General features: G+C 39.4%; 1 protein-coding gene across 5 annotated transcripts in view; it reads right to left on the bottom strand.

Moving 5' to 3' along the window:
- Window positions 1–27,520, bottom strand: part of OXR1 (oxidation resistance 1) — a 276,422-nt gene that overhangs the window by 230,719 nt on the left and 18,183 nt on the right. For 3 of the 5 annotated variants that reach the window (XM_017731272.1, XM_017731278.1, XM_017731289.1), the window contains exons 1-2: window positions 12,464–12,572; window positions 6,115–6,193 (exon numbers count right to left, since the gene is read on the bottom strand). In XM_017731272.1, coding sequence (XP_017586761.1) covers window positions 6,115–6,193; window positions 12,464–12,557 — 173 coding nt within the window. In that variant the 5' untranslated portion in view covers window positions 12,558–12,572. Of the gene's footprint in view, window positions 1–6,114; window positions 6,194–10,969; window positions 10,991–12,463; window positions 12,573–27,520 lie in introns of those variants that run through there. The other 2 variants (XM_017731284.1, XM_017731281.1) reach the window with 2 other exon arrangements.

The following is a 27,520-nucleotide window of genomic DNA, read 5'->3' as shown; positions in this document are numbered from 1 at the left end:
ATCACAGAGGCAGTCACAATTTTAGGTGGCTTAAAGAATTGTCCATATTCAAACTGGCCAGCTGATAGGTTCTATCAGGTCACAGAGGAAGCTGTAAGCACCCCTTTGCAAGAACATCACTTCCGGGACTATGCTTGCTAACCCATGACAACAGGATGTAACAAGGAAACACACCCCTGTATAGTGAAAAGCCCAGCCACACACACAGTATATCTTAAGGTCTTGCTTAAAAATTCTGTGCCTCCTGAATCTGCTAAGCATAAGGGATCTGGGACCACAACAAGAAAGGTGTCTGCAGTTTTGCTTACACATTTATTGTTTGAGATCAACTGAGAAACAAATAAACACTTTTTATTCCACTGCAAAGAAAACAAGCAAGCAAAAAACAATCCTGTCACTGAGATGTTAGGTCCTCTTTATATTATCAAGTGCCAGCCTTTGAAAGCTTCTTCCTTTTGAAAAAGGAACTTGTGGTATTAAAGGTTATAGCTGAAGTGCAAGTGCAATCCTATAATTAAATAATCTGAGGCAAATAATCAGACACTTCTACAGAAACTCCAAGATATAGCAAATAAACACATTAGCATAATTAAATAATTCTCAGTGTTGGACCTACAGCATGAAGTTGGTGTAGAAATGGAGACTACTTTCTCTAACAAAATATATATGCCAAGTTAGCTGGTTAGCTCATGTAAATGCCTTTAAAAGGCTCTACATGAGGCAGAGCAGAGTCTTATTGTGAAATAGGCTTCTGTAAAAATAAAATTGAGAACATATTCACAGATTAGAAAAATTTAAACAGATTTAGATTTCTTTCATATTTTCATTTCTAAAAGCATACAATATATTCAGGTATTAATTCACATTTTCTAATCACGATGCAGTTGCTTAAAGAAAATTTTCTAAAGCTGCTCACCATTGCATAAAAATTTTGTGACTTTATTTGTATGTATAGGAAGCCAAATTTTTATTAGATGGATTATTAAACTAAGAATATGTGTTTTCTATCTTTTGTTATATATACAGTCATTTTATTGGAGCTTAAGCTTCAGCATATGAACACTGATTGGGCTTTTTACATTGTACTGAGTTGGACTGGGATGCAGTTAATTTTCTTCACAGCAGACCGTACAGTGTTGTGTTCTGAATTTGTGATTAAAAAACTGTTGATAACACATCAGTGGTTTGGCTACTGCTTACACAGTGTCAAGTACTTCTCTGTTCCCCACTCTGTACCCCTGTCTGTATCTGTTACACACTGTGTTGCCCATGTACATCTGCATTCTAGACTGTGACTGTTCTGGTTGAATAAAATCCAAGTTTCACAGGTGCCTTATCATTTCACATTAGTCAGCCTCCAGATCCTCAAGCAATAAAAAAGTGCAAGAAATTAGAAGTTCATATTTTGGAGTTGGTAGTAAACTTTTAAAGAGTCCATATAAATAGATATTATTTTGCAGTTCACTGCCGTAACTAAGTTCATCAAGAAAGTTAATTCTGTAACAGAGAAGAAGAAACAAAGTATGTTACAGCTTCATTCAAGCAGTGTCAGTTCCAATTGCAAAGCAAAAGAAAGGGGATGATGAGCACCATGTGAATTTAGGTCAAACTAGATAATTATTTTTGTACACTTAAAAATCCCAAAGAAAAACTTTGGCATATGCTCTTAGTGTTCAGTAATGGACAGAGCTTTGTGGGCATCCACTGGCCATGCTTTAGTACCTGGCAGGAGTGTAAGAACAAACAGCAATAGTCCAGGACTAATGCCAATTAAAAACATGAAATTTAGAAACCATGTGTAGATATAGTCTCTCTGCAACTAAGAGAAAAGAAGAAAGTAGGCTTATATTATCTTAAAAATAATCTTTTCTTGAAAACACTACAGTCTGTTCATATCAGGAGTTTATAAATAAATATTATTTCCTTAACTTTCTAATCAAAACCAGATATGAGGAAGTCAGTAACTGTCAGAGACTAAAAAGCTGTTGTGTCTTTCCAAATGACACCATCCTATTTGATGATGATGATGACAAATCATACTATTTGTCCAGTTTACCTATTATCTAAGTTTATAAACATACTAATATGATTAGACACTGGAAGAAAGGTTTGTTTTCTAATTATCACAGGACTCAAATTGTTGCTGACAGACCTGGCCTAAGAGAATTGACTACAGCTTTTCAGGATGGCTGACTGGAATACAATTTGGAAAGAAAACTATTTGCCTCCAGAAACAACTGCTGTGTTATGAAACTCTTGGACCCCTGGCCAAGACTGATCTGGCCATCCATCACGAAGCACCAAACCAGCCATCAGCACCTAGCAGAAGCTACCAGCTGCATTGGCCACAGTGTCTCAGGCTAGAATCACACCCTATAAACAAAAGGCTCTCCACAAAGAAGAGTACAGTAAAATAAAGGCTGAATTCCTATCAGGGTGATCAGGGTCCCTAGAAATCAGTTCCTTTTTTTTTTCTTTTTCTTTCTTTCTCTCTCCAAAATACTTTGAATTAAACCTGGTAACACTAGCCCTCAACAGCCTAAGTGCTGGCAGCAGATCACAGATCACACAAGAGCCACGCCCTTAGCTCTATGGAGCTTCCTGAGGTTCAAACCAAAGGAGGAGAAGGAGGCACCATACTTATTCCAGGAGACAGAGTTGGATGTGGCAGCTAACTTCTCATTAGCCAGAGGTACTAGTGGTAGACTGCAATTCACAGGACCAACGTGGTATTCTCTGCAAGACCAATTCAAACATATACCATCTGCAAGGCTCTTCAATGAAGGGAAAAATGGATGCAGTTCCAGGAATGGAACAATATCACACATAAACTTGAAATGTCCTTATACTGCTCACATCCTGCTTCTCACAATTGCTTCCTTCAGTCTGCTAAACTCATTTAGGGACCAAATGACTTGACTCTGAGGGCTGGATTTGTCACTTAGGCTATCTTTTGAAGCAGTCCATTCTAGGCTAGAGAAGGAAAAGAAAACTGAGCATGCCACGCAGAAGAAATACTCTCCAGCTGCATGGACACAGTTAAAACGAGCTATACAACATGAGGTTTCCAAGCTGCAGAACATAAATGACCACAGATAAGAGTACCCCTGAATATCATGAAAATAGTGGTAGGCAGACAGTCAGATCAACCTTGTAGATCCTGGGGATGCACTGATTTGGGGCCCATCTTTGCAAAACATCTTCCACACATAAAGTTGGTTCCCACAAAGTAAAAATCCCTTCTCTAAAGTAATTTAAATACTTTAGCCTTCCACATGAGGAGAATGGTATCAGTAATTGCTCTTGAAAGATAGAAATAAGGACAGAACATGAATAATACAACACACCAGGAACTCATTGGTATATGTACTGACCTCTGATATTTCAGTGCTGGTGTTTATTGTAGACTAAATTAGTTGGAGAAAAATTAGCATGATAGAGAAACAGATGAGAGCAGAATACAAGAACAACACACAGAAACCACAAGTTTGGTATTTAAAATTATGGGATCAGCTCTCAAATTAAACTGAAATTAAGAGGAATTCACCTCTTCCTTAGATATGTCAGTTCACATTAACAACACAGTTTCTTATAAAGCAACTGAGAAATACCTGCCTCACATATAAAGTTTGTCAAAGCTGTTGTGGTTGGAGAGTCACTTTTACTTTTTAGTCCCTGTTGGCCCATCCAACAGGGATTATCCACTAAAGGTTAACTTTATATGCAAAATTAAGAGAAAGGTATCAATGTAAAAGCAGTTGAGATACTATATACACCTGATAACTTCCAAAGATCTGGTGACTGGCAATAACACAGTTTTTGAGTCAGAGTTATGCAATTTCATGAAAAGTTTTGTGGAGATTATAATTAGTAATGCATTATTAGAACTAATTAAAAACAAATTTTTCAAGAAAATAAACCTTAAGTCATCCTTTCCTACAGAAAAATACATTTGTTCTTAACTATATTTCTAAATTAATGTAGTATTTCTTTTTAGGAAAAGAACAAATGTATCAAACCAAGATTTCAAAAACTCTCAACAGAAGGAGTTTATTTATAGGAGTTTATAGCCTTTAAAAAATATCAGTAGAACCTCAATGTTTTCTTGTTCACAATAAATAGTTGTCTATGCAAATTGAATTCAAAATGTACTGCAATAGTTAGAACAAAACATCTGTCAAGTACTCAATCACTGCCTAGGTAAAACGTGGTACCAATCTCAAGAATACTTGGTATAATGTCCCAGCCTACACATAGAAGGTTACTATTATGGAAGGGCACTGTGACTCTTTCTTTAGAAAGCAGAACATCCTTTATTTGTTGCAACAGATTCAGAACAGTCTGCATAAAGTGAGAAAAAGAGGAACACAGTAAAGTGGAGAAATAAAGAACTTTTCTTCCCCAAATGGATCTTTTTTCATAAAATCTTGTTTGCAGATATGGAAGAGAATTTCATATTGTCTGTAATATTCCTTATGAGGAATTTTCATTTGCATAGCAATCAAGATTAAATCTGTGAGGAAAAAGATAAAAAAAGACATTTCAAGCCTACCAAACACAATTCTTCATTTTGCCATTGCTTTATAACACTAAGAAAAAATAAAGAGGTGATCCTACGAGTAAAAAAATTGTTTAGATAAGGCCACTGGAAGTTCATATAGGGTTGTACTTCACATTGGTAAAAATAACTAACCCACGTGAATATAATGTAATATAATAACTTATTTCATTTAATAGAATGTCTTTGATTTACTTGAGTGTTAATATTCTGCAGAGACAACTAATTGAATGCAGAAATCCTCAAATGGGAAGTTGCAATTCTGCTACTGTACCTTCTGCAGCAGTTACGTCAAACTCATCACACTGACAAAACAACAGATTCTGTTCTTATCTAAAAATACAAAGTTTCCTTTTATTGGAAAGATACCCTAAAAATGTATTGCATATGCATCTTGTATAAAAGGTAACAGAGTCTGGAGTCGGCTGCCAATCCCACTTCAGCCAGACACAAAACATCCTGCTGAGTTCTTGGCCATGTGAGAAGGAGCACAGGGGAATGGGGAGCCCCTGGTAGCACCCTGACTCCAACAAGGCTGCAGCTCACACTGAAGCCTTCTGAAATTCAAGCAGGAGCTTCAGAAAACCAAGCTGCTTTTTCTGATCATTTGCCACCTCTGACTCCTGCAGACATGCAAGATGCTGTTTCATATGTGCTTCTTAAGGGCAAGACAGCCTCACCTCTTCAGAACAATTCGGAGAAGGTGAAGTATTTCTGCAGGTACCGGATTAAAGGTTCTCTGCCACTGCACAGGGCAAACATTTCACTAGGCTGCCATGCAACTGGGGCACAAGTGCTGAAGTCCTTGACTAGCTTCTACTGAAAACCTAAAAGCCTGACAACAAGCACAAAAATCAGGGAGTTCACAAGGAGAGGAATGGTCTATAGTATCTTTGTTATGCAGAGAAATCACACTCCCCTGCAGAAGGCCCGCAGCTGCAGTACCTGATAACCTGACAGGGTGCCTTGGGGTGCCCTTGGGGTGCCATGAGGGCTCATGTGGCTGCAGGAACTGTGGGGGCAGCAGGGCCACGCTGTCTGATGGCAGATACACATTACCTGATGCTTACCAAAGATTCAGGAAGTAGACATCATGGACTCAAAAGTGTTGATTTTTTTGAGACATTTGGGGTACGACACTGAATCACAGAGAGTAAGAAATGGATGTTACCTCATATTCAGTACAGACTCCCTAAAATGACAGAAAAGAACCTATCTTACACTTGTGCTTTGTTGGCCTGGTGTTATTTTCCATTCTAGAAAGCAGGAGGGATGTCCTCCAGCACTAGTACAGTGTCCTATTTGGCATTCTTGCCTTGGGGATGCTGTTTGCCATTTATGCTTCCTGGCCTGCATACCACGTACCTGTCAAAGCAGACCAGAGCTTTACAGCAAAGAAAACCTAATCATTATAATAGAAAAAGTAACGTACCTAACTGATGTGTTTTGTATAACAAGATTTTTAGAAAATGCAAAATTTTCAGATTAGAATCACAACAGCCATACTTTTTTTTTTTTCTGAGATGCAAAGTATAACAAAAATGGTGGAAACTGACCTCTTAGTGCCAAACATGACGGTGCGGGCTTGTTTCACATTTATGAACGCAGTGCTCTGCACAGGCTGCTTATATTGACCTGGATGAGAAGAAAAAGAGACATTTTTAAATTAGGAAACTCCGGACCTTGATTTCAATATCCTGAACAATAAGTACATTAGTAAACATCTTCCAGTGAAACTTCAGGGAATACCTGGCAATTTTACAGAAATAAAAAGATTAGCAAAAGTATGTGAAGGCTAACAAACAAAAGATAAAAGTTTAAAAACCTAAGACCAAATCCTACTGGTAGGGCTTAAACCTGACATAGAGCACTTACTCAACAAGAGTTAGGCATAATACTGTATGACAGTGCAACATCTAAAAGTCCTTGCCTCTTACAGTGAAATTCATGTGCCTGAGTGAAATGCATGTGCTTTAAAGCAGCTAAACAGGTCTTTCTACACTGCCAGTCTGAACAAAGCTATATAAATTTATATCTTAACTGCATTTTGGTGCTCAATTTGTTAAATGACTACCTCAGTAAATTAGTAATTTTTCCTGAAAGAAAACATTATAATAAAAAATAATTTGGCTGGTGTGGGTCTACTAAATACAGACCTCAGGAAATATTATTATTATTTGAACAAAGAGAAATTCCAACTTTTACATAAAAATATGAGATTACAGACTATTAGAATAATTAGGTCAGGAGAAACTGCCTAGTCCAGCCTTCAGCTCAAAGCAGGTATAATTAGATCAGGTTGTTCATGGATGTGTCCACTTGAGTCTTGAAAATATCCACAACCTCTTTTGGAAACCAGTTCCTGTACCTAATCACCATCATGGTAAAAACATTTTTCCTAACCCCTAATCAGACTTTTCTGTATTATAGCTTGTGTCCACTGCCTCTTATCATATCTGTATACCTCCAAGAAAAATCTAGCTCCATCTCCTCTGTACCCTTCATTCAGGTACTTTTTGACAGCACTAAGGTGGTCTCTTGGCCATCTTTTTGGATCCTGAGTTGATCCAGTTCTCTCAGGCTTGTGTTGAATGCCATTTGCTACAGTCCCTTGGCCACCTTATTTGGTCTCCATAAGTTGACATCCTACTTTTTCTGGGGGGGCCAAAACTGGACATAGTGCTCCACAGTCAGTCTCGCAAATGCCAAGTAGAGGGCAAGGATCTTCCCCTGACCTGCTGGCTATGCTTTTGCCCATGCAGCCAAGGGAAACAGCTGACTTTCTTTGCTGTAAGAGCACACTGTTGGTTCACACACAAATTGCTGTTCACCAAGCCCCTCAGATCCCTTTTCATACCACTGCCTCCCAGATATTTCGTCCCCAAGCCCATCATTTTACGCAAGGTTATTCCACCCCATTGGCAAGACCTTGCATATGCTTTTGCTGAACCTCATAAGATTTCTGCCACCTCATTTCTTCAGCCTGCCCAGGTCCCCCTGAATGGCAGCATTGCTCTCCAGCAGCTCCTTCCCCAGGCAAGTCAGTGCTTCACTCAGTGTGCAGGTCCCCAGGAGAAGCCCCTGGGGCTCTGCAGCCCCACACAGGCCAGCAGTAGCCTCCCTTGATGTGCCATCCCAGTCAAGGCCTCCAACATGCAAAGGACATTAGTGCTAGTCTGTAACAGGGAACATGCCCTGTAGGATGCTGAGACCACCCCTGCACACCCTCCACACCACCACAGGCAAGTTTGAGCAGAGATGCTGCGTGTCCCTGCTGTGCTAATGGCTGTGGCAAAGTTAACACTGCTCCTCCCCAGGAGCTCAGCCTTCCCAAAGCAGGATTCAGCCATTCCCAGTAGCAGCCAGCAGCAGCTCCCAGCAGAACTGAAAGCAAAGACTCAAAATGCTGCATGAACTGGAAAGAGCAACCGTGACCAGAAGCCCAGGCAGTGCTCTGGGTGCCTTGCGTCCTCCCAGCTCCAGAAATCAAGTCCCTTTTGCAACACCTGTTCACAGCACTCTGGTCCATCAGTGCCTAAAAAGCAGCTAAGTGTGCCAGCCCTTCCAGCCTGAAGCTTTTGCCACCAGCTCCTTCCCACGAGAATGCAGCAGCTCCCAGCCCAGGTTCACTTCCCTTGTGGATGCCATTGCACACACCCACTGCCCTCACAATGCATAATATTGATGTTAATGGAACCTTTCTGCCCTACTCTCAAACATTGAATTTAAAGCAAAAATAGCTTACAAATTCAGACATTCTATCCTCATTTAGTTCATTTGTTAAATGTAAATGTGATACCTAAATACAAACGTTTTGTCCATCAGGAAGAAGCTGTGATTACATGATCTTGACTGACAGGAGAATTTTTGTCTACAAACTCCCTTCTAAATTTATAAGATGCTCTGGGGGACTTCACATCTCCGTGTCAGATCAGATAAAATGACACCAGGTGAAACATCTTGTTACTTCCAGATGAGGAAGCAGCATTTTCACAGCACTATATTTCATTATGGGTTGGGGCAATGACATTTTTGTCTCAATTTACCAGCTGCTCTAAAAGCATTTTCTTTTTTGGTTTGTGCAGGGATTTTTTTTTGTTTCTGTGTGTTGCCTTAACTTGTACAGCTGCAATGATTTGAAGGGAACCTCCCTCTTCCTTTCCATGCCCTCTTGTTCCAGAATCAGAGCCTTGCAGCTGGGCAAGCAGCACAAGTATCATCAGCCTGAAGTACATTTTCCTTCCCATGCAATTATTCTCCCTACCACTTACTAACACCAGTCCCTCTACACTGAAAGCATAACAAATGCCTGCTTCCAGTTGTCTTGATTGGGAATTTCTAAAGGCTTTAAGTAGGCCAAGTGTCCACTCCAATTGAAAATCAATGGATTTGGGGCATCCACATTCCCTGTGTGTTCTGAGAAGTAACAATCCAGTTCCCTATTTGTGACTGTCAGGCTAACCAGAAGCTATGCCTACACTGTCAGATGCAGCTCAGAGATGAAACATGGATGAGATTAAGGATTGTAACTCAGCATCTGCCCCAGTGCACATATTAAGTGTCTCAAGCCATTCAGACAGCTGATTATACAATGTGGAGCCTAAATGTGTAAATGAGCTAAGAGATCTGAGTCAGGCATTCCTTTTCTCTTAGAAATAATAAGGCTCAAGCTCCAGAATTTAATTTTAAGAAGTATTTAGGTTGTGACCTAGAAGTCCAGCTCCTATATTTAAAAATGGCACAGTCACTTATGATCCTGGGAGCATCAATGGAACTTTGACACTGAACATTTTAAGCCCAGTTTATTCAATCAATAGACGATCTTTTTCATTTCCACTTAAGAACATCATTCATAAGCATCTTACACTAGTAGGTAGGACTGCCTTTCTGTTTGCAAGAACTTTAACTGAAGGGTTCTGATGCTTTCTGTCTCTTTTTGGATATAAATAAAAATGTTAGGGTTTGACATAAGGAACTGCAGTTCTCAGGAAACAGGACAAGCTATTTGAGGGAAACCAATAGGTATAAAATTGATGAGTAGCTGAAGCAGGTTCCCTTGAAGGTGACTGGTGCAGAAGTAGGAAGAGTAAGGTGTTGGATACAGAATCACAGAATTGTTTAGGCTGGAAAAAACCTTTAAGATCAAGTTCAACCATTAACCCAGCACTGCCACCTATCTCAACAGAAGCTTTGCTGGCCTCATCACCTTCCTTTTCCTCCAGGCACAGCTGTGTCCTTTTTGGGAAAAAAAAAAAAAAAAAAAAGGACTGATACAGTAACCAAATATATTAAATGAAACACTAATTCAGACTCTGGATTTTTTTTCCTTTGCACAGAAGGTTTTTGGTTTTGCACAGAAATATTTCCCATAGCATTTCACTGGCTTAGTGAGGGCAACTGTGTGTCAGCTGCTGCCTTTCAGCTGAACCTACTCCCTCTCTGGTGGAAGGTACAAAGTGCAAAGTGGCATAACAGCCTTGGAAAACCAGCCTCACTTTCTTGTGAACAGTCACTTTGCACTGAAGCAGATGCAAAATATCATTTATCTGCTCAGAGATAAATTCTGGAAGGTACAACTTCCAAAATGAGAAACTTCTTAACAGCGATACTGATTTCTAAAATGTCTTAAAGATGCCACTAAAACTGGCAAAAAATCTCAGTGAACCTTTTCATTTGCACCAGATATACTTAAGCATAGTTTACTGAGAGTCACACTGACTGCTTGAAGCCATGCAAATCTAAGCACAAGGATCAAGAATAAAAAATATTTTCTGTCAAGAAACAATTGTTTTATAACAAAAAATATGGCAAAGGGTGTTCATACAGAATTACACAATAAGATCTTTATCAAAGACTTGGAGGAGGCAATGGAATGCACAACCATCCAGTTTGCAGATGGCCCCAAATTAGGGGAGACCAGTTGATATGCTTAGGGGCAGGGCTGCCACCCAGGGAGAGTTGGACAGGCTGGAGGCATGAGCTGACATGAAATTCATGAAGGACAGATACATGAAATTCAACAAGGACAGATACAAAGTCCTGTATTTAGGAAGGAAGAAACCCTTGCAATGGCATAGGCTGGGCACTGCCTGGCTGGAAGGGCAGCAAATTGAGCATGAGTCAGCAGCATGTCCCAGCAGAGAGATGGCAAACAGCATTCCAGACTTTATTGGCAGGAACATGGCCAGCAGACAGAGGGGAGGGATCATACTGTTTTATTAAAAAGTCATCAGACCCTTCCTGAAATACACATCCAGTTTTGCAGCCTGCCCTTGATGCAAGAAGGACACTGATAAACTGGAGAGAGTTCAGGTGAGCACTGAAACACGTGGCCCAGAGAGGTTGTACAGCCTCACTCGTTCAAGTGTCTCAAAACCCATCTGAATAAAGCTCTGAACAACCTGGACTGACCTCACAGCTGACCTTGCTTTGAGGAGGAGGATGGACTGGAGTCCTTCTGAGGTCCTCTCTAACTTGAGTTAACCTGTGATCCTATAAGTCTAGGGATAAAGAAGGAAAAACATAGAAGAGATGTGAAATGACGGTTGAAGCTGGGATAATTAAAATATAATGCTAGTACAAATATAATGACAGGATAACAGATTGTTTTCTGCTTGAAGGAAACCGCAAGAAGAAAACACTTTAAAATTTCTAGTCTGAAAGGTTAGAAAAACAAGTTACATTAAATTCCTCAGAGGGCTAAAAGCAGCAAAGAGGAATAAAATATATACAGATATAAACCTGACTTAGTTGAATTGAAAAATACTGAAAGCCAGGAGGGTCAATAAGAAGATGAGAAAAAATCTGGAAAATGAAACATTGCTATGAATGGAAAGTCTTGAAAATTAAGAGCAGAACATAATGGCAATGGGAAATGGCAATGGGGAATACTGAATCAAAACCAGCAATGGAAGCCAAAGATTTTGAGAACTGTTACCTTTGAAATAAAAATAAAACTATACACAGAATTTTACCAGTTCAAAAGGAATAACCTAAAGAATGGAAAGAATTTGACTTCAGTACTCATATCACTGGGGACACCTGGAATGTGTAAGAAGCCTATCAGCAGCATCACTATTCCACAGTTTCTTTGCAGAAGCAAGCAAGTGAAGAAATAAAATGAAAAAAACAGAAATGAAAGAACTCTAGTTCAGTACTTAGGCAACTAAAAATGAACATGGTCATGCTTACTTAAGTTACAGTATGATGAAGTGACAATGAGAGCTAACGGGAATGAAAAAATTTTTGCACTTCAGGAAAGCTTTGATATGCTGCCACATTAAAGACAACATGTGCTAACTTTTGGTATTAGTGTCATGCTTGCAGTAAAATGGAAAGGAAAAATCTAAAATAGGCTTGGAAGACAGTTAATTCAGGCAATCTCTGAAAAACAAAGCCTGTTGAGAAACAAATCAACACAAGTAAAGTATGAAGTTAACTAGAAATATTCCTAAATCTGTCCTTGTAGAAAAGTTATCACTCAGCGGAAACAAAATTTCTCATTTACCAAAACCATCTGTACTTCACTAACCTTAATAAATTAAAAAACAAAAAAAAATCCCAAGTAAACAAACCAAATATTACTAATAATGTAAAAGAATATAAGATTCTTAAACATTATTCAAATTTCAAAAGTGTGAAGTGCCCATATGATAATTAACAAATAGATTGCTCTAAATTCTTTACACTCATACCCCAAAGGCCTCCATGTAGACAGGCCCCTCCAAAAGACTGCAATACTGCTTAAATACTTCCCTATTTTTCGCTAGATCACCCACTAAACCAAATTACACTACTGACTTGCTGTTTCTTAGGAAAAAACATTCTGATAACTTTGCCAACACCCTTTGTGATACCAAAAGATGAAAAAAAATACCCTCAGAAAAAAAGGATAAGATCACCTACAGCAGAACATGTTTGGTAGGTAGGTCAGTGCTTTTCTCCTGGCCTCTGACTCGAAAACGTTGGCTTTCTCCTGCAGATGTCTGTCCTCTTCCATACTTGGAGAACTGCAGAGACTATTTTAATCTAATGTTCTGAACTGCTCAGTTTGGGAAAGAGGAGCCAAGTGATACACAGATACAGAGAAACAGACAAAGCAAGAAAATGTCATGTGAATTTTTAAGTTCTTTACACAGCAGTGTAAAACAACTTAAGGCACAGAACAATGTGAGAAATGGTTTTACAGCAAGTAGTCTTTGCAGTATAATAGGATACTTAGGTAGGGTCACAATAACTTCCTGAAAGTTGTGCCTCAAAAAACACAAGCTATGTCTAGTGAAAGGGATCATACAGGATTAACTAGGAGAAATGTAATGGCCTGTGGATACAAACAGTGAGATTGATTACTTCTGGCCATAACTTCTTATTTCAGCTTTTTTAGTGCACTGTACAACCATTTCAAAATTAGAAGAAATAATTCACCCAAATCTCTAAAAAACACACAACACATTTATTCTGCATGTAGTCAATCCTGAGTTTTTTGTTTGTTTTAATTACTCTAACTCTTGAAGGAAGTATACCTTACAATTCAAATAAACAATTAAAGATTTAGTTTGGCAGCTCTTGGAGCTAATTAATTTGTGATTTCTTAAGCAACTAAATGATGAAAAAAAAAAAAAGAGCTGAAATGTAGTTACTAACGTAAAGACTGATTTATCTGAAAAGTAAATGAAATCTTTAACAGCAATTCTTATGCACTGAAATAAACCTGCCACCTCTTGTTGATCAAAGGTCAGTTCAGAGAAATTTAATAAATTTTTTTACTACTGCAAATCATGAGGGCAGCCAAGATTGTGTCCATTCAGAAGTATTAATTCTCTATTTTGTCATTAATATTTTTTTCTGATATGGTGAAGGAAAAGTACTTTAGAAATACAGAAATTAACTTGATATATTTGATTATGATGATTATTTCATCTGTCAGCAGCCTTTTACAGCAACCAAATAGTTGCTAAAGATCTAATACTATTGTCTGTTATGATTACATTTGTAATCCTGTTAATTTAATCTTCTTACACTTCCATTTTTTTCTTTAAAAATTAATTACATTATTACTGCTATATGCTTTTTATTTAAATCATACAGTTTCCATGACAGATGTTTTCTTCTTCCAAAATAAATAGGAAATAGGTTAAATATTTCTGTCTTTAAAACAACAACAACAAAAAATAATTACAACTTTGTTTGATCATCCCAGTGACAGCTCACATGACCTCATCTGATAATACCTCTTTCATCCCTTGTTTTTAAACCCTCACCTTTCATTCTTTAAAATACTATCACAGTGCCTCAGAATATACTTCATTTTCAATTTCTTGCTTTTGTTTCTTTTCTTTTCCTACATTTTGAAACACCATATATCTTTCTGGTGTCATAGCATAGATTCTGCCACTAAATCCACACAGTATATTCAGTGGGGCGATGTAGCTGTGCTCTATCACTCATTCCCTGTTAGATCATCCACCTCTGCCTGCAGGCAATTCAAGAAAAACCCTAACTACTATAATAGGAGAGAAAGAATTTCTTTGCATGATCTCTGTGAGCATGCTAAAGAAATGTATTGATTTTTAAATCAGAGAAAAAGACAGAAAAAAATAAACAACCATTTGCCTTGGGTATTTGACCCTCCTTCACCTTCATGACAGCACATAGACCTTCCTTTCCTATGATTTCAGGATAAGGGGACATTTCTCTGCATCCTTTAGATCATCTTAAAATCTAAGTTCCTTGGAAAACTAAGATGGGGGTAGGGGGGAAGACTGCTGAAGACTGCTTGCCCTTCTCTAGGCTCAATTGCTGGATCATCAATTATTTATTATTAATTAAGCAGTGGATGTGCAGAAAACAGCATGAATGCAGAAAAGACTCACAGGCAGTAGCCAGGAGTGATAAGGTTTTTGTTGGGGAAGATGAAACAGGAAAGTCTTATAAATATGATTGCCTGACAAAAGATTTTGGGAATATGAAAACTACAGGCAACATCGAAATGAAAGCCACTTTTGAAATACCAAGTCTTAGTTACTGAACAACTGGAAAACAATGGTATGGCCGACTGAAGGTAATCCCCTCTTGATTGAACAATACCCTCTGCTTGCAGGCAGGTCCAAGGGTCAGAGCAGACCCTACTAGCTCAGCAGAAGGGGTCCAAAGAGTAGTTTTTAGAAGTTAAGATGTAACACTCTATGGTAATATAAGAACTCTTATAGGCTGTATGTAAATGCTATAGGATTTGTATCTTGTATTAGATTGGTTAGTGACAATTAGAATATTCAGTACAGAAGATGATTTATTGTATTGTAACCAGGACTTCACACACTCTTACTACTTCTTCTTCACTCTCTTTGCTCTTACACTCTCTCTCTCTCTCTCTTACCCGCTTACTCTCTTGCTCTCTTGGGCCTGCTCCAAGCTGAGTCTGGCAGCTCTGAGCAGTGCCCCTATACCCACGCCCTTTGCAATAAACCATTTGTTCAAAGATCTGCTTATAGAGATCTCCCGTCAGGAACCTACAGTTTTCATTATTTTTCTTTATTTACAAAGATTTATAAAGCTTGATAAAGTTTTTCCCACCCCTCCCTTCTTTCCAGGCTCAACTTCACTCCTGACTCTTATCTCCCCTCTCCGGCAGCACAGGGGGATGAGGAATAGGGGTTGTGGTCACCCCAAAATGCTTCATCTGAGCCACTCCTGCTCCAGTGTGAGGTTTTTCCCACAGGAACCAGCCCTTCATGAACTGCTCCAGAGTGGGTCCTTTTCTTGGGCAGCGGTTCTTCAAGAACTGCTCCAGCATGGGTCCTTTCCGGGGGTGCAGTCCTTCAGGAAGGGACTGCTCCAGCACAGGCACCCTGCAGGGTCACGGGTCCTGCCAGAAGACCTGTGCCAGTGTGGGTTCCTCTCTGTGGGCTGTCTGTGGGCTGCAGTCTCCTTCAGAGCTCGTGCATCTGCTGTGGCATGGGCTCTCCACTTGCTGCAGAGTGGATATCTGCTCCACCATGGCTCCCCATGGGCTGAGGGAGGGAAATTTATTTTCCTCTTCTCCACGTGCTGCAAGGAATCTCTGCTCTGACACCTGACCACCTCGTCCACCTCCTTCATCTTGGTGTCTACAGAGTTGTTTCTCTCTTTTTCCCCTCACTCCTCTCTCACAGCTGCCCCACTGTTTAGCCTTTCCTATAATTGCTATTACAGAGGCACCACCAGCAACACTGATGGGCTCAGCTTTGAGCAGCAGCAGGTTCACCTTGGAAAACCTGGAACTAGCTCTGTGAGACAATGGGATGGCTCCTGACATCGTCTCAGGGATGCAAGTTGCAGGGATCACCCCTGCAACTTCCCCACTACCAAATCCCTGCCACGTAAACCCAGTTTTACTTCTGCCTGATTACAAGCCACTTGAGAAACTGTATCAGATTTCCATATATCATTTGCTAATGTTGCAGACAAAATATAACACAGTTACATAATTTACAGCAGCAGAGGGAGGACTGTAGGGATCATAAGTAATTGCACACAAATAAAGATGTAGAGGTAAGACAATTCCTTGGATCAAAGATGATGAAATGCTCTTTTCTGTGCTCTTTTACCCTATTACAAAATGTAGTGGCACTGTAAGCTACATTCTGTATTTCACAAGCATTGTATTTTTTAACAGATAAACACCCTCTCTTCTCAGAATAAAACAATGTCAGCTAAATGTGAACAGCAGCAGGGAATAGAACTATACAGACCTGAGTCTCTGGTCAGCCAAAGCAAACGTAGAAACTTCTGGAGGACAGAGAAATGGAGATAAGCTTTGGCTGTAATTATCTGAACTAATTCAAGAGTGAGTACAACTCAGATAGATAAAAAAGAATATGTCAAGCACATGAGTTTATTAGCTATTATCATAAAAAGAGGCATAACAGGATTTTTTTGTACCTAATTACAGATGCTAGAGACAACAACAGTAGTAGATTCATCTCAGGAATACATAGATTCTGTTCTTCAAAATTTGATGTTTAAACTAATGCTATGATAATGATTTTCATTTTAACTACAGCTGCAGTGGTAACTTCTTATACCTAAATTAAAGATGTGACTTAACTATACAGAAATAGTGATTTCAATATATCAATTTCTTATTAAATAGACACTTAAACACTTCTATTTCATTTAGCTTATAATTAAAAAAGAAGAAAATAAAAAGAATTACATTTATTCAATACAATGTGAAGAGTATTTGTGCTCAGTCATTAGCTGGTTGAAGACTAAACGCCAAGATACAATAATGCAGGTTTTCCTAACTGTATTAAATAAAGCTCTTCTCAGTTCACTTACTAAGTCTTCCATAATCAGCTGCCAAGTCTATTTATTCCTATGTTATCAACACCAAAAATATCCCTTTCATTCATAATCTCTGTAGTTGTCTCACTGCCATTCACTTAATGACATTAATGGTTTTCATTCTATCTTTTGAGAGTGACAAATACAGAAATGACAATATAAAATATTTATGGTACCTTATTTTCCTTTCACAAATTATATAGATTGAGTTTTGCTGCTTTCTACTTCTGCTCCTTTTGAAGATGACAGCTATACAGTGAAGTTCTCAGCTGGAATCAGATCCAAGAGTGCTGCTGCCTGTAGACTGTGTCACTCTCAGACCAAAATTTTGGGCCAGATCTGTAAGAATTACTAAAGAGGCTTTTTAGATCAAAGCTTGCCATTTCAGTTTGGTAAATAACTAAAGTATTCCACACCTTGGCACTATGCAGCTTTCACCCCACCAGCTGAAGCTAAGGTGGATTTATCATAACACAAAAGGCTCATGTGTGACTATGGCCCCCAAAGGTGATTCTTCACTAATTTCTCTCTGCCAGTACCACCCTGAAGAACTCCAGCTGCAGCCACAGTTCCAACTTTCCACTCCTAAAGATCAGCAGACCAACTTCTACTGTTTTTCTTTCCAAGTAGAAGTTACAAAATTAACTCTCACAGAATATAGTATTTTTAGAAGACACATTAATTTATTTTACAAGTCAGCAAAAAATAGAGGAGGAAAAAAAAAGAAACAAACCAGGAGTACCCCAGAACTGAAACCAGCCAAGGACATGCTCAACTAAGAACATGCTCAACTTTGTCAGGCTCTATCTGGCAGACAGGTGGAACAAAGAATAAGTGGATCACAGAAATGTCAGAAATTTAGTGAACACAGAAGAGTGCTAAACAGCTAAAGTTATCAGAAGACTACTTATTTTTTAATCTTTGCCCAAAGAAAAATATGATGTATCTAAGCCACTGCTATACTGGCCTAACTATAACCTGTTGTTAAAAACCTCAAAGGATGGAGATTGTACAACCTGAAATTCTTTGTGATTCTAAACATTAGGTATTTGTTCCTGAAAACAGCTTTCTTTGCCACGACTCAAGGTTGTTATTCATTACTTTCTCAGCAGACACAGAAAACAATTCTTTACTCTTTCACACAAAAGCACTTCACATATTTGAGTGCTTTTCCCATGTCTCTCCACTGTGTCTTTTTTAGGCAAAACAACCACTTAAAATTCAATTTTTACTAGACATTATGTTTTTTAGGTTTCTGATCACCCTTATTCATATTTTAAACTGTGGATGCTCAAAACTGGAGATGGTATTCAATGCAAAGTGAGTAAAACAGGAATTACTTACTATCTTGCATATGACAATGCTGGTTCTACATTCCATTTTGGTTTTTTCTTTCTCCTCATCAGTCTACATCAGTAGCTAACATTCAGTTTGCTGTTCTTCTCTCAGGACTTTTTCTAGTGTTCCTACACAGCCAATCATTCCCCATCTCATATCTGTAAATTCTTGGAACTCAGCAATGTATCACACTTCTCAAAAAGAATTTATTAATGCGACTGCTTCAGCCAGCTTCCCATATATCTTAGTGTGGAAACCACTAAGCTCATATGAGTTAAGGTTTGGCCAATAAATAAAAACAATAAAATATCTAATCCATCAATCGTCTGTGGGGCCAAAATATCTTTGACACTAAAGCTAGAAGCTACAGATAGTTTGAATGCAGCATGTTTTCCCACCATCACCCTGTTCACTGTCATGTAGAAGTACAGGAAATACTGTGCTGCTGTTAACCTCTGCTGTCCTCAGGCCAAGAGCTGGTAAGAACAAGCCAACCAGAGATTAAAATGATTTTCCCATCCCTTACAGCTTCAGATAAGCTCTGAAAATCACCTAGAATGCAAGATATTTCAGTATTTTCTTGACATGTCTCCTTCTGTCTCTTAACTCTTGCAGCTTGCAGTTTACCTCCTCTACTGCCCTCCCCCTGACAAAATAACCTCAAAAAAAAGTCAGATCTAGACTGCCAGAATCTCATACTCTGCAACAGCAATGTAGCCTTTGACCAGAAAGACAAATAAAGAAAGGTCTTGCACAGTCCTAAGCTGCTACAAGCTTGCCATATCTCTGAATAGGCACCTGTATCATACTTACCTTTCTCTAGAGCTTTATAAATGTGGGTACAAGGAACAGATCATAGAATCATAGAATATGTTGAGTTGGAAGAGACTCACAACTCCCTGCACAGCACCATCCCCAAGAGTCACACCATGTGCCCAAGAGTATTGTCCAAACACTTCTTGAACTCTGTCAGGCTTGGTGCTGTGACCACTTCCCAGGGGAGCTGTTCCAGTGCCCAAACACCCTCTGATATCCAAACTAAACCTCCCCTGACACAGCTTCAGGCCATTCCCACAGGTCCTGTCACTGGTCACCACAGAGATCAGTGTCTGCCCCTCCACTTGCCTTCATGAGGAAGTTGCAGTCTGCAATGGGGTCTCCCCTCAGTCTCCTCTTCTCCAGGCTGAACAGACCAAGTGACCTCAGTCACTCATTGCATGCCTTCCTCTCTTGACCCTTCACCATCTTCAAAGCCCTGTTATCATTCTTACATTGTGGCACCCAGAACTGCACATAGCACTCGAGGTGAGGCTGAACCAGTGCAAAGTGGAGCAGGACTGTCACCTCCCCCCATCATCCAGCCATGCAGTGCACTGTTCACTTCCCTATTTTTGTGCATTCATCTCATTTTTTTTCTTCACAGACAGGGTCTGAATCAAAGAGTAGCAAAACCAGTAACCACTCCAATGTGTCCCAGTGAATTTTGTTATTTCTCTGACATTTAACAAAGAAGGTTACAAAAAAACCTGTCTGTAGCTTAAAAAGGTAGGACAACAGAATTGCTAAGAGTTTGTTTGTGCTGGTTTTGGCTGAGATAACATCAATTTTCTTCATAGTAGCTGGTATGGGCTGTGTTTTGGATTTGTGCTGGAAGCAATGTTGATAATTCAGGGATGTTTTCATTATGCCTGAGCAGTGTTTGCATAGAGCCAAGACCTTTTCTGCTTCTCACCCCACACCACCATCAAGGAAGCTGAGGGTACCCAAGGATTTGGGAGGCGACACAGCTGGGACAGCTGACCCCAACTGACCAACGGGAAATCCCAGACCATATGGCATCATGCTTGGCATGTAAACCTGGGGAAGAAGAAGGAACGGAGGATATTCAAAGAAATGTTTGTCTTCCCAAGTCACTGTTACATGTGAGGGAGTCCTGCTTCTCTGGGGATGGGTGAACACCTGCCTGTCCATGGGAAATAGTGAATAAATTCCTTCTTTTGCTCTGCTTGCATGTGTGGCTTTTCTTTACCTATTAAACTGTCTTTACCTCAACCTATGAGTTTTCTCACTTTTGCTCATCCAGGTCTCCCCCCGTGTCACCAGGGGAGGAGTGAGTGAGGGGCTGTGTGGCGCTTGGTTGCCAACTGGGGTTAAGCCATGCCAATGTGAATACCAAGTCAGAAAATATTTCAGAATAGAATAGTTCAGCTGGCAGGGACTTGCAGCAATCATCTAGTCCAACTGCCTAACCAGTTCAGGGCTGACCAAAAGCTAAACCATTGTTAAGGGCATTGTCTAAAGGCCTCCAAAACACTGACAGGTTTGGGGAATCAATCGACTGTCTAGGAAGCCTGTTTCAGTATTTCACCACCCTCTTAGTAAAGAAATGCTTCCTAATGTCCAATCTAAACCTCCCCTGGTGCAGCTTTGAACCATACCCACACATCCTGCCACTGGATAACAGGGAGAAGAGCTCAGCACCTCCCCTTCCCCTTCTCAGAAAGCTGTAGAGAACAATGAGGTCACCCTTCAGTCTCCTTTTTGCTAAACTAGAAGAGCCCCAAAGGCCTCAGCCACCCCTGACAGGATGGTGACTTCCAGCCCTTTCACCAGCTGTGCTGTCCTCCTCTGGCCACGTTCAAGCACCTGAATGTCCTTCTTAAATGGTGGGTCACAGAACTGTCCTCAGTGCTCAAGATGAGGCCACATCAACACCAAATACAGTGGGATAATCCCCTCTTTGGCTCAGCTGGTCATGCTGTGTTTGATGCACCCCAGGATGCAGTTTGCTCTCTGGGCTGCCAGGGCACACTGCTGACTCCCACCAATATGCTGCCCCAGATCCAGCATCCCCAGATCCCTCTGTGCAGGGTAGCTCTCCAGCGACTCCTCTCACAATTCATACTCGTGCCCAGTGTAACTTTGTCCTAGGTTCAAAATCTGGCATTTCGACATGTCAAATTTATGATTAGAAAGGTACCAGATTAGACACCAAGAGTTAAAGCTGAGTATTAATATGATCACTTCAAGTATAGAAAAACATCCCTCAGACCACACAGGCTGTTGGAATGAACAGCCCATAAGGGTATTCACATCAAATAGTTTATTAATAAAAAATAAGGTATTTAATTTGGTATTTGAAACTATGCTCCAAGAAAATTCTGCATGGTATCTAACTCTTCCCAGCAGAAGACAAAACATGGGAATTACAGATCTTTAATATAAACACTTGTGCCTGTTCTACAGCTTAAATGAGAGTTCCTCCATTCATCAATGATGGTATTCTTATTGCTGCAAGAGGTTTATAACACCACCAGATTATAAAAAGTCTAATCAATGCAAGGTTGTGGAAGGAAGCTTGATCTTAATTTTAATAGTTCATAATTTGCCAAAATTAAAAAAAAAACAGGGAAGGAGCCTTGTATGTGCCTAGTTTTACTAGCCAAAATTTGAAAGGAAATTGATGTTCTTCCAAGACTAAATACAAGGGCTGGAGAGATGTCTTTTGGCATCTATTGGTACAATACTTCACCCAATCTCTGCATGGAAAAAGACCTTTTTGACCAGAGTACAAGATACATGGTCCAAATGAAAGGATCAAACCCACAAATAAACAAAACACACTATGAAAAAATCCTGGTTCATTTTAATTGTTTGGAAAGTTTTGGTAGTATCTCTTGGGTAGCCTCGATGCAGGATAAACGAAGGGTCGGTGATGAGGTCTGTAGGTCACTACTACAAGCATGTAGTACATGTCATTATCTTGGTGTCCAGTAGAAACCACCAAGGGTTCTTCACAACCAAAGATGTTTGGAATGCAAAGGACCATAGCTGATGTTCAAAGCTGAATACCAACTGTTGCACGAAGGACCAGTAGGGAGAAACAAAATATGTACTGGTACTGGAAGTGCAGTGATCTGCTGGAGATCAGAAACTTTATTTTGTAAGCGTAAAATCTCCAAGAAAGTACTAGGCAAATGTCTTTTTACTTTTCACTTACTTTTACTTGTAGAATCAAACACATGGCTTAGCAGAACACTTAACAGCCTGTAACTCATAGTCCCAAGCTACACAGCACCTGTGAGTGCTGCACTTATCCTGTGTCACAAGAATGAACTGCCTTTTCTTCCCCTTCTTTTTACTACTGTTATTCTACTGGAGTTGGGTTTTCCAGAAGTCACTAGTGGACTTCTATGTAAGATGAAAACAAAATAGGAAAACTAGATTACTCCATGCTCATCTTCAGTGTAACTCTCAAAATCTCCACTGTGACAGACGAGTACATTATCAACATCGAAATGCAAATTTTCAGGAGAAGAAACCATAAGCTTTAGATTTCACCAAATTTATTTAATGGTTTTCTTTGGAAAGCTCTTTCTTGCCTCGAATCCATGTAAAGCAATAATTTCTCTCAAAATATTTGGAATAGATACGCTAAGAGGCATCTTAATCCAGTTACAACTTCTGCAGGAGACATCAGTCTCAGGGTTACATTTTCTCAAGTGCTCATGAACTCTGCATCTGCACACCAGGTCAGACGACAGTCCCTCTGGCTTCCAGATATGCCAAACACAGATGGCTGTTCTGCAGGGTTTGGGAGAGGACTGCCCAGATATCAGTTGACCATAATGCAGACCAGGTCCCTGGCTGCCAAACTACCTTCAAACATAGGATCTGCAACCTTTTTTTCTAGAATGTTTTTTAGGGAGACAGTATCACAAGAGGTAAGACTATAATATATGTTGGCTCTGGCACATCCCTGGGACTCTAAAAGACAGCTACTAGGACAACTGAAAATAATTCTTGTCCAGGATAATGTAGGTATTACAGGATTTTGCAACCAAATTAAGCATTTTGGGTAACATGGGAAACTGATTACAGCTGGTTAAGGATACAGGTCAAGCTAATGATTTTGGGGTAAAATCTCCTGGAGTGGGTCATATTCAACTGTTGGAATAGCTTCAAAGGACTCCATTGAGAGTATCTCCTAAAAAAGTGCAAAAATGCCACACTGGGAGCTGAGCCCAGGAAATCCCATTTGTAGAGATTCCACAGCTTCCAGCAAGCCAGAATACCAGACAACCTGCAGGCACGCTGCAAATCCTGGCACACCTCGTTAAAAAACAGAGACTATCACTCAGCGTGCGCAAGTGAAACTGTTCTTGCATCTCTTTCCCGGCACACTATTCTAAATGAAAATTTATCACAACTGTTCAAGAGTCTTTGGAAAGGACTGCTTTTTCCAGGTTCTAGATATTGGAATGTTTTTTTGGACAACAGCATGCATGCCCATGTCACTACCCTGCAAGAGCCTACAGATTCAATAAGTCAGACTTAACTACAGGTTTTGAGAATAAGACACAAGCAATAAATAGGTCATTCTGCTCCCCTTTGCACCCTGAGGAATCAAATGTGTCTGTTGCATAGTAGATTCTGAAAGAATTAGCAACAACCTGTTAGATGGAAACAGGCAAAAGCCTAGTGTAGCTTTGCTGTAACAAAAACATGGCACATCATCACCGAAGATCAGGAAAACGTTGTAGGATAACTGAATTGACCCTAAGACTTTTTTACCCTCAACAGCCATCCTCCTTCTGTTGAGAGAGACAGTGTCAGAGCAGAGTTCTTTTTCTAAGACAAAAAATTTAAAAGAGCATTTGAAAACTAAAGAATGTAACAAAAGATAAAGGATTTTTCCAATCTCTATAATCTTTTTTTGTGTCACAAACTTTTCAAGACACCAATCAAACCAAAAGTTAAATGTAAAATAAATAAAAATCAAGCAGCAGACAGCTAAAACAGAAGGAAATTGACTCTTAGAAATACTTTGAAATTCCAAATTCATCAAAAACTGATAAAACTACAGCTGCAATTATCTAAATATATGAAAAGAGTATTTCTACAAGCAGATAAATGCAGCATTCTTGGGTTTACTTTGCCTGAGAGAAGAAATCAAAATCTGATCAATAAGAAGTCTTGATCAGCTTTATTTATGAGCAGCTTGGAGCAACCATACACAAGTCAGATGCTGAAATACATTTTCTGAAGCCTTGAGAAAAAATAAAAATTAAAAATAAAGTCACCAAGCTGTATAGAGAAGACTAAACCAACATTTTTCCTCCATTTGTGCTAACTTGCAGTTCCTTCTGTCTGTTAACAAAATGAATTTTGTTAGTTGCTTACTTTGTACACAACAATAAAATGAAACACTTTTCCTTTTTTTAGGATTTTTAAAAAATTTATTTCACCACCTAAGAATAAGTGAAAAACACCAAGGATCAATTTATTTAAGATCTTTCATACAGGTCTGCTGAGAGGCACAGTCAGGAGCTCAGAAGTGAAGTCAGGAAGGATGTCATTGCCCTTGGGTAGCCAGCATTCATCACAGCAGGCAGCCTTTATTGTCCAGCGTGCTATAATAGTTTCTCAGTAGGGAAGGCAGCATGTAGTAGCATGATGACGTGCAAGATAATGCCTAAAAACACAAAACTGTTTGAGAGGGTCTGTTAGGAGTGAGTGTTTACAGTGGCAGTGAAGGGAAGAAAGGCAGAATGACCTGGTTCTCTTTTTAGTCATGAACGCTGGTAAACATATTTAATTCTGTATCATATTCAGGGAACCAAAATAAGTTTCCTTCCATTATGTGGTTTTTATTTAGTCATTGCTTGATCACCTGTCTTCTGCAGTTCTCTCCTTAACTCTGCCATTATGACATCTTGTTTTCCCAAAACAGAAACTGAATATAAGCAGGAAACACTTAGGTCTTTAACATACTGCAAACTGCTTCCTAGTTCATTATATGATAGGCAGATCAATCATCACTGTCACTGAATATATTTTACTTACTTAAAATGGCTGGAGACACTGAACTGAAGTCACAGAATCATAGAATGGTTTGTGTTGGAAAGGACTTTAACAGACCAACTAGTTCCAAACCCACTGCCATGGGGAGGGACACCTTCCACCAGACCAGGACGCTCGATGCCCCATCCAACCTGACCATGAACACTTCCAGCAACAAGGCATCCACAACTTCTCTGGGCAAACTGTTCTAATGCCTTACCATCCTCAGAGAAAATAATTTCTTCTTTTTCTTATCTACTCTTTTTCAGTTTAAAGCCACTGAAGTCATTCACGGTCATTAGAATTAGCTGAAGAAAAAAGAAAACAAAAATATTTACAGCCAATAATTTTATATAGAAAAATGGGTAATTCAGATTCAAAGTCTTTCTGTGAATATTGGGCCACAGTCTAGCATGTTTAGACAAATTGCAAATGACTGCAAATTTTCCATTAGAGACACTACAAAGGTACATGGGTATTTGTGCACACACCTGCACATGAGTGAAAAAGGTATTGCTTTGCAAGATGGCCATTCTCCTGTTTCTCAGTAAGTCCCTTTCAGATTACCTTGAATCAGATTTTGAAACTCTGTTTACAGATTTGCTCCTAATTAAGTAGTTCCACTCACCTCAACGAACTTAGTTGTTATTTAGTGTGAATTAAAACGGCAGCACTTGGCATTCTACCATACCGCGTAACGACAGATTTAGTGAAGGACTAAAGCACCTGAAGGCAAGATCTAAAATACCTTCCAGAAGCTTGTCAGCTTTTCTAGTGATGCAAGGCTACACTGATATCAGGGATGTAAGAGGCATGAAGCCAAGATAGCAAGTAGGTGCAACAGATGCTTCGGTCTGGTATAAAGCTACTCAATTACGCTTTACAGAGTATCTGACCACTAATTGCAAGACACAGTGTGCCAGGACATGATGTGCTGCATGCCACCTTCACAGTGGTGCAATGTTCTTCAGTATCAGAGCCCACTCTTTTTCTATGGGAAGATGCAGGAGACCATTAAGAGTAAAGAAATACAGCAGCTCCTTCAAGACTTTGGGAGACTTCACAAATCAGTGAATATAAAAGCAATTAAAAGTTCTTCTGATAAAGATATTATTTAGCCATGTGCTGTTTGGTCAGCTTCAGGTATACTTTTGGTTAAAAAAAAAAAGCCAGAGTAAATAGATTACTTTTCTATTAGTGGTGGGAATTGGCTGCAGCCAGCACTTCTGAATAATTCACACTGTCTAGCTACTTGGTTTTGGATTAGACATTTTAAAATCATGAGGTAAAAAGGTCATGTAAAAGGAAAATGAGTTGCTACAGAGCAATAGTTAGATCCACAGTCACCATTACACTATCACTGCAGCTAGGATTCATGGATCAACTGCTGATACTCTGAATGGGCATGCAATATGAAAAGCCCTCCAGGGACCCAGCTTCCCACATAAAATGCAACAGGAATACCATCATCCCACTGCCAAACTAAAGCACCACTGACACAACAATAGATATGACTGACAGGGCATAAACTGGGTTGAGGAAAATGCAAAAATACATAGTTTTTGTGAAATCTGGTCCTATTCTCTTGATAAAATTGCAAGAGAGTTACCCAATCTGACACATTTTCGGTTGGTTTAATCTTAGAAAGAAAAAGGAGTGCAAGCAAACTTCCAAGAATGAGCTGTCTCTGAGATTCTCACTAAGAAACTTCTGCTTTCTGTGAGAAAGGGAAGAGACAAGCCACTGGATTACTATTTTACATGCCACAGCAGTAACAGTTTTTAACAATTTTAATTCATTTCAAGTACCTTAATAGAAAACAAACCTACTTGAGGTTCCTTCAGTTTTGCAGATATTTTGCTTTCATGCAATTATACTATAGTCACATTGCCTCTCAAGACAGTTTCTACTGAGAAAACCAATTAACACTCAGCACTTTAAAGAGGTAGAATTTAATAGTTTGGTGTTCACCTTTTTTTAGGCAGCTAAATGACAAGCAAGATTTATTTTGCATAATAAAAACAAGAATAAAAAAAGAAATAGAAAAAGACAACAGGTCCATCAGGGGAACACTTAAATACAGCTTGTTATTAATCAATTTATTTCACGCAGTGGTTTCTAAGCAGAACAAGTGTATGTGTACTGTGAGCCCATAAAAATAATGGGAGTGAAAAACTGGACACTCTAATTCTTAAAGGATGTTGATCACGGAGGATTAAAAGCATTGCATAAGAACATGAAAACAGCACTAGGCCCTCTGCTATGGGATAATGCAGTTATTTGAGAAATCTGTGGCAGAAAGCCCTGGCTTCCATTTTTATTTGTGCAATTTAGGTAATGGGGAGAATGTATAATGCTTTTCTGATGCTATAGTGATGAAGCATATCCAGAACGAGCAAGGTCAACAACTGTATCTGTTTACAAAGAGTCAGATTACAAATCTGCTAACTTGCATCC

This window comes from Corvus brachyrhynchos, unplaced genomic scaffold, assembly GCF_000691975.1.
Source record: "Corvus brachyrhynchos isolate BGI_N302 unplaced genomic scaffold, ASM69197v1 scaffold710, whole genome shotgun sequence".
Taxonomy (NCBI): Eukaryota; Metazoa; Chordata; class Aves; order Passeriformes; family Corvidae; genus Corvus; species Corvus brachyrhynchos.
The sequence above is the reverse complement of the archived record's forward strand: the minus strand, read 5'-3'. Positions and strand labels throughout refer to the sequence as shown.